Source organism: Quercus suber, unplaced genomic scaffold, assembly GCF_002906115.3.
Source record: "Quercus suber isolate HL8 unplaced genomic scaffold, Cork oak 2.0 scaffold_55, whole genome shotgun sequence".
Taxonomy (NCBI): Eukaryota; Viridiplantae; Streptophyta; class Magnoliopsida; order Fagales; family Fagaceae; genus Quercus; species Quercus suber.
This window is the reverse complement of record NW_027069520.1, coordinates 687,356-695,757: the sequence shown is the minus strand read 5'-3', so window position 1 is coordinate 695,757 and position 8,402 is coordinate 687,356. Positions and strand designations below refer to the sequence as shown.

At 32.0% G+C, this 8,402-nt stretch overlaps 1 protein-coding gene across 1 annotated transcript; it reads left to right on the top strand.

The window, feature by feature from the left end:
- The first annotated feature begins 1,634 nt into the window (after positions 1-1,634).
- On the top strand, positions 1,635-2,852 carry LOC136067019 (uncharacterized). Its single transcript, XM_065772233.1, has 3 exons — positions 1,635-1,880; positions 2,016-2,363; positions 2,436-2,852. Exons 1-3 carry the CDS (start codon positions 1,635-1,637, stop codon positions 2,850-2,852), a joined length of 1,011 nt encoding a protein of 336 aa, XP_065628305.1.
- Positions 2,853-8,402: the final 5,550 nt, after the last annotated feature.

Genomic DNA, 8,402 nt, shown 5'->3' with positions numbered 1-8,402 from the left:
TTGATTCCAAACCCTTTCTCTTTGTGGATTCAAGGAACCCTCGTGGATTCAAGGTTATTTTCAGAAGCAAACGTGTTTTGTTTCTTGTTTTCTAGAAGTAGACGTGTTCTACTTCTTGACGCTTCCGCATCCTGCATCTGCTGGTATCAAAGCCTTGACTTATCCTAGTCTGGTAGCTGACATATTAGACAGTAGCAATTCCGGTGATAGAAAACTTAGCAAGTATTATGTGATATACAACTAGCACTCACAAATATCTTTGCTAAGATGACATCGTTGGAGCATGAAAACAATAGAGATAATTGTCCTGGAGACATAACTCACGGCAACCTATTGGTAAGTAAATTTCATATAGGCCTTCTAGAAAAATTGCAAGTTTTAATGGTTATTTTTATGAAGATTTTCTTGATTGGTTACTTGATCTATGTTTGATCAACATACTTCTTCATATATTAAACCCGTCTTAGATCTACCAAATTACAACAAAAGTGTGTTTTGTCAAAGGATTAACAAATTACATAGAAAATATGACCCTAACACCTTTGAAAAAACGCACTTTACTTGTAATTGGGTAGATCTAAGTTGGGTTTAATGTATCAAGAAGTATGTTGTTCAAACATATCAAGTAGTATTGTTAGGTTTTAAAAATTTAGGTTTAAATGTTTAGAATCATGTTTTTAGTGTTGGCAAACCGAGAACAAAACATGTCTAGTCCATGTATTAGGCAATGCTTAAAAGTGGTTGTTTCAAGTTTCAAATTCAGCTGACTGCAGAAAAAGGAAGAAAGTTTCTGTTAAGCTTGACCGATCAAAAATCGCAGGCACAATTTTTCTATAGAATTTTTAAACATGCCTAAGCCCATGAAAATGTATAGGGTTTCATCTAAACTTCTCCACATATAAAAGGGAAACCCTAGCCAAAATTTGAAGAGCTGAAAAAGACTTGTATGTTGCTCTTTGTGATATTTGAGAGGTTTTGTACCTTTTAATTACACAAGAATTTACTGGAGCAAAAACTACAATCAAGCGTTTGGTAGAACATAGTTGCTACATCAAGATTATTACTGATGGTGATCTAAAACTTTTGAGTGGGATCTCAAAGTCACAAGGAAGGTGGATTGTGTTGGTGTAAATCCAAGAAGAGAAGGAGTACATAGATTCAGAGTTTGCATGTGGTTGGGTCAGTAAGTTACTACTGGAGGTAGCAATAGATTTATGGTTAAATCTGATTGTAAAATCTTCAATTCTTTTATAGTCGATTTACTTTACCTTGAGGATATCTAGGTTAAATCCTCTCCAGGTTTTTAACTTGAAACAGTTCGTTTCATTGGCTTTTCTAGGTCATCATATCATGTGTTATTTACTTTTTCGCATCTTTGCATAATATGATTTATTTTTATTTAACCTAGATATGAATAATTAATTTGAGTAATCACTTGGTTAATATATTAGGTTAAACAATCTGGTTTAAAGGGTCTAAATGAACAAACAAGTGGTATCAGAACAGGTTAGCTCTTGTTTATAGGTTTCTTAACCTAGAGTTGATCCTTGACCCCTGCTGTCATGGAAAACGGTCACTCTCTTGTGATCCCCCTACACTTTGATGGGAATAACTATAACAACTAGAAGGTTAGGATGAAAGCCTTCTTGAAATCTATTAATGAGAGAGTGTGGCTGTTTGTTGAGAATGGTTGGGAAAGACCAACCACTGCTATTAGTGAATGGACTACTACCCAAAAGGAAGCAGCAAGCTTTAACAGTAAGGCTATGAATGTGATATTCAATGCTATTTCTATGGAAGAATTTAAGAGGATCTCAAATGTGGAGATTGCTCACACTGCATGGAACATCTTACAAACAGTGCATGAAGGCACTAAGGCAGTAAAGATCAATAAATTGCAATAGTTGACTTCTAAATTTAAAAGTATTAGGATGTCTGATGATGAATCTTTTGATGAATTTTATATTATGTTGAATGATATTGTGAATTCTACTTTTAATTTGGGTGAAGTTTAGGATCAACCTAAAGTTGTTAGAAAAATTCTTAGATCATTAACTGAGGAATTAAGACCTAAAGTAACTGCCATAATTGAAAGTAAAGATGTTGACTCTATTCCTGCAGATAAACTTGTAGGATTTCTTCAGTCCTATGAATCCGACTTACCAAAAACTAATAAATCCACATTTATGGCTTTGAAATCTGTTGATGATTGTGGATTTGATGATGAACTCTCTTTTATTGAGATTGCTTATCTTGCCAAGAACTTTAGAAATTTTCTGAGAAATAACAATAGGTGGGCAAGAAATAGAAACAATGTTGATACTAAGAATGTTAAGAAGAATGACACTGCCAAAAACAACAATGTTGAAAAATCAAAAGATAAAATAGGTCAATCTTTTAATAGTTCTTTAGGATAATAATGTTATGGTTGTCAGGGTTATGGTTATCTAAAATCTGAGTGTCCAACATTCTTGAGATCCAAATGTAAAGCTATGGCTACCACTCTGAGTGATGATGAAATTTCTGATCATGAGTCTGAAAGTGATCAAGAAGGAAATTTCATGGCTTTCATTGCTACTGTTGTAGTAAGTGAAATTGAGACAGCTGATGAAAACCCTTTTGATGGGGAACTTTCTCAGAATGCATATTTGCAAGAAGCTTACAACAAACTTTGCAAGATAGCAGCTAAAGATGCTATAAGTGTTGAATCAGTTTTGAAAAAGATAAACATTCTAGAACATGAAAAAAAGAATTTGCTGCTAAAGCTGTTTGATGCTAATGAACTCTTGAACTCTGTTAAAATTGAGAACATGTCTTTGCTTGAAAATGTTAAAAGTTTAGAATTAGAATGATCTGTTGCTAGAGAACAAATAGATAGAACTTCTATCTCTAAATTAGATGACATGTTCCATGTTCAAAAGTTTGTTTATGATAAGACAGGTTTAGGGTTTGTTGAGAATGGATCTACTTCTATGATGAATACCCTTCAGTTTGTACCTGCTACATCATCTTCTGTTGTTCATACAACGTTTTCTGAAGTTAAGGTACATATGGATGTAGTTCAAGCTTCTAGAAGAACTAGGATAGATTTGAGTAAGTCTAAACCTAAGAATCCCAATCAATCTGGAAGCAAGAAAAACCACAAACCTTAGTGGTTTTGTCATTTTTGTGGTGGAGCTGGGCATACTAAACCAAATTGCTTTGAGTTGCAAGCTATAAAGCAAGCTTCCAAACAAAAAGTACATGTGCCAAAAGCACAAGATCCTGTGGCACTTATTCATGAGTTGGTAAAGGTTCTTAACCTTTATACCAATATTGGAGTTGACATTAGGGTAAATTCTAATAGAAATCTCAACTCCAAGGTTGCATATAAAAGAGTCTGGATGCAAAAGACTCAGCCTCAATAAGTCTGTCTCACATGGTCCTTATGTTAATTCTTTCTATCTCTTGTGACCAATTTTTTTTTTTGGTTTTGCTTTAGCATAACATTCATACATTGCATTCTAGGTTTGTTTTTGTGTTTTTCAGTTTTTTTTTTTTTTTAAATGAAAATCACAAAAAAGGGGTTTCGTATTAGACATCTTCAAGATGTGTAATTGAGGTTGGCCTATGAAATTTACATTTCATGACTGTGTACCTTGTTTAGCTTTGATGAGCTTTATTTTTTTGTAGTTTACTAGTTTGTGCTATGTAGTGCTTACTAGTTTCAAAGGTTTTCTTCCTAATCCTAAGGTAAGACACTTTTGCCCCTTCTTTTTTATCACATTACATGTTTTCAAGCATTTTTCATGCATTTTTTTTTTGGGATTTTTGCATTTTAAAATTTTGGGATTTTTGATCAAAACTAAATCATGGGTTTTTGTTCATGCATCATATAAACATGACTCACACGCTTTAATTTCAAATTTTTTGTGGTTGATTGAAATATTTGAAATTAGGGTTCTAATGTTCTTGAGAGATTTGAGGATTTTGTGAAATTAGGCTAAATTGGACAAAATTGACTTATGTGATTGATAGATTGACTGATTATAACATGTTTTCTACTTGTTATGTTGTTCAATTGATCAATATGAAGTTTTTTTTTTTTTTTTTTTGGAAAATTAGGTTTCTCAAATTTGGGATTTTCTAAAATTCCTAAATTTCTTGGTCAATTTTCAAATTATTGATGAAATTAGAATGTTTTAGAACATTAGATCATGCATCATATGAATTCTAATATTATGCATCATACAGTTTTTTAAAATTGCATGTTATCTTGCCTTTAACCTCTCTTAATGCAATTTGTTTTTTTTTTTTTTTTTTTGAAAACTAATTGTGTTTTTCTGATATGGTCATTGTGCTTTATCTCAATACTCTTCCTAGTTATAATCTTGTAAAAGAATTACATGGCCTTTTTTCCTAGTTACAATCTACCAACAATAAAGATAAAGCACTATTCTACGAACCAAAACCTGTGGTTTGGGGGCTAGGTTACAGAATGGGAATGTGTTAGGCACCCATTCTGCTTGGACAAAGTCCAGTCTTTTAGACTCTAATGATCACTCAAGTACCCTTGACCAATGATATGCAACAAATTATGAAATGCAACATGTTATATCAATTTTCTTAAATCTATGGCTAATGTTATTTAGAGACCTCAGATTTATACACTTCTCTATGTGAAGAATGAAATCTGATGTTTAATGTGGAAAACAATGTTTTTGAGTAAAAATATGTAGATCTAATATCAATTTTATAAAAAAGAGTTTTGATGACAAAGTGGAGATCAAGATTCTAATAAATTTTAGTGAGAAAAAAATTAAAATATGATTTTAGATATGAAAAAGATGAATTTTTTATGAGAAAAATTTTGATCTGATTTTTTGGATTTGAAAAAAGATGAGTTTTAAAGAAAGAATTTCAGATTAAATTTTTTGAATATGAAAAAGGATGAGTTTTAAAAGATTTTTTTTTTTTTTGAAATCAGAAACATTTAATAACAAATAACCATAGACCTAAGATTATATCATGAAAAACCCTAAATTTATATGTTCAAACATGTAAATCAAATAATCATTTTATTTTAATCATGGAACAAAGACTTAAAAAGGAAATCATACCAGAGATTGATATTCACATGTTAATGTTGAAAGCATAGTTAGATACATATGCTAATAAAAGAATAAACATTCAAACATGCATGTTAATAAAGAAGTAAAAGCAATACTGATGTAGGACACAATTTACTATTTAATTATTGTAATTTATTATTTTTGGTCTTTTATGTAAAAAAAGTTATTTTAGTTTTAGGTGATTTATTTCCTTGTTTTTAGGTGCACTTAATGATTTTAGGTCAAATTTGGTTCTTGTTATGGTTTGGTATTAATTAGGAGTTATTTTATAATATATTTTCTTGTTTGTCAAATTTTACGGAGCCCTTAAACAGGCTCCTAAGTCTATAAATATTTTTTAAACAATTATTCAATCAATAAAATTCAAACTTTTGTCTTTCAATTTTCTGGTTGATTCCAAACCCTTTCTCTTTGTGGATTCAAGGAACCCTCGTGGATTCAAGGTTATTTTCAGAAGCAAACGTGTTTTGTTTCTTGTTTTCTAGAAGTAGATGTGTTCTACTTCTTAACGCTTCCGCATCGTGCATCAGCTGGTATCAGAGCCTTGACTTATTGTAGTCTGGTAGCTGACATATGAGACAGTAGCAATTCCGGTGATAGAAAACTTAGCAAGTATTATGTGATATACAACTAGCACTCACAAATATCTTTGCTAAGATGACATCGTTGGAGCATGGAAACAATAGAGATAATTGTCGTGGAGACATAACTCACGGCAACCTATTGGTAAGTAAATTTCATATAGGCCTTCTAGAAAAATTGCAAGTTTTAATGGTTATTTTTATGAAGATTTTCTTGATTGGTTACTTGATCTATGTTTGATCAACATACTTCTTCATATATTAAACCCGTCTTAAATCTACCAAATTACAACAAAAGTGTGTTTTGTCAAAGGATTAGCAAATTACATAGAAAATATGACCCTAACACCTTTGAAAAAACGCACTTTACTTGTAATTGGGTAGATCTAAGTTGGGTTTAATGTATCAAGAAGTATGTTGTTCAAACGTATCAAGTGGTATTGTTAGGTTCTAAAAATTTAGGTTTAAATGTTTAGAATCATGTTTTTAGTGTTGGCAAACCGAGAACAAAACATGTCTAGTCCATGTATTAGGCAATGCTTAAAAGTGGTTGTTTCAAGGTTCAAATTCAGCTGACTGCAGAAAAAGGAAGAAAGTTTCTGTTAAGCTTGACCGATCAAAAATCGCAGGCACAGTTTTTCTATAGAATTTTTAAACATGCCTAAGCCCATGAAAATGTATAGGGTTTCATCTAAACTTCTACACATATAAAAGGGAAACCCTAGCCAAAATTTGAAGAGCTGAAAAAGACTTGTGTGTTGCTCTTTGTGAGATTTGAGAGGTTTTGTACCTTTTAATTACACAAGAATTTACTGGAGCAAAAACTACAATCAAGCGTTTGGTAGAACATAGTTGCTACATCAAGATCATTACTGATGGTGATCTAAAACTTTTGAGTGGGATCTCAAAGTCACAAGGAAGGTGGATTGTGTTGGTGTAAATCCAAGAAGAGAAAGAGTACATAGATTCAGAGTTTGCATGTGATTAGGTCAGTAAGTTACTACTGGAGGTAGCAATAGATTTATGGTTAAATCTGATTGTAAAATCTTCAATTCTTTTATAGTCGATTTACTTTACCTTAAGGATATCTAGGTTAAATCCTCTCCAGGTTTTTAACTTGAAACGGTTCGTTTCATTGGTTTTTCTAGGTTATTATATCATGTGTTATTTACTTTTTCGCATCTTTGCATAATATGATTTATTTTTATTTAACCTAGATATGAATAATTAATCTGAGTAATCACTTGGTTAATATATTAGGTTAAACAGTCTGGTTTAAAGGGTTTAAATGAACAAACAAGTGGTATCAGAATAGGTTAGCTCTTGTTTATAGGTTTCTTAACCTAGAGTTGATCCTTAACCCCTGCTGTCATGGAAAACGGTCACTCTCTTGTGATCCCCCTACACTTTGATGGGAATAACTATAACAACTAGAAGGTTAGGATGAAAGCCTTCTTGAAATCTGTTAATGAGAGAGTGTGGCTGTTTGTTGAGAATGGCTGGGAAAGACCAACCACTGCTATTAGTGAATGGACTACTACCCAAAAGGAAGCAGCAAGCTTTAACAGTAAGGCTATGAATGTGATATTCAATGCTGTTTCTATGGAAGAATTTAAGAGGATCTCAAATGTGGAGATTGCTCACACTGCATGGAACATCTTACAAACAGTGCATGAAGGCACTAAGGCAGTAAAGATCAATAAATTGCAATAGTTGACTTCTAGATTTGAAAGTTTTAGGATGTCTGATGATGAATCTTTTGATGAATTTTATATTATGTTGAATGATATTGTGAATTCTACTTTTAATTTGGGTGAAGTTTAGGATCAACCTAAAGTTGTTAGAAAAATTCTTAGATCATTAACTGAGGAATTCAGACCTAAAGTAACTGCCATAATTGAAAGTAAAGATGTTGACTCTATTCCTGCAGATAAATTTGTAGGACTTCTTCAACCCTATGAATCCGACTTACCAAAAACTAATAAATCCACATTTATGGCTTTGAAATCTGTTGATGATTATGGATTTGATGATGAACTCTCTTTTATTGAGATTGCTTATCTTGCCAAGAACTTTAGAAATTTTATGAGAAATAACAATAGGTGGGCAAGAAATAGAAACAATGTTGATACTAAGAATGTTAAGAAGAATGACACTGCCAAAAACAACAATGTTGAAAAATCAAAAGATAAAATAGGTCAATCTTTTAATAGTTCTTTAGGATAATAATGTTATGGTTGTCAGGGTTATGGTTATCTAAAATCTGAGTGTCCAACATTCTTGAGATCCAAATATAAAGCTATGGCTACCACTCTGAGTGATGATGAAATTTCTGATCATGAGTCTGAAAGTGATCAAGAAGGAAATTTCATGGCTTTCATTGCTACTGTTGTAGTAAGTGAAATTGAGACAGCTGATGAAAACCCTTTTGATGGGGAACTTTCTCAGAATGCAGATTTGCAAGAAGCTTACAACAAACTTTGCAAGATAGCAGCTAAAGATGCTATGAGTGTTGAATCAGGGTTGAAAAAGATAAACATTCTAGAGCATGAAAAAAAGAATTTGCTGCTAAAGCTGTTTGATGCTAATGAACTCTTGAACTCTATTAAAATTGAGAACATGTCTTTGCTTGAAAATGTTAAAAGTTTAGAATTAGAATTATCTGTTCCTAGAGAACAAATAGATAGAACTTCTATCTCTAAATTAGATG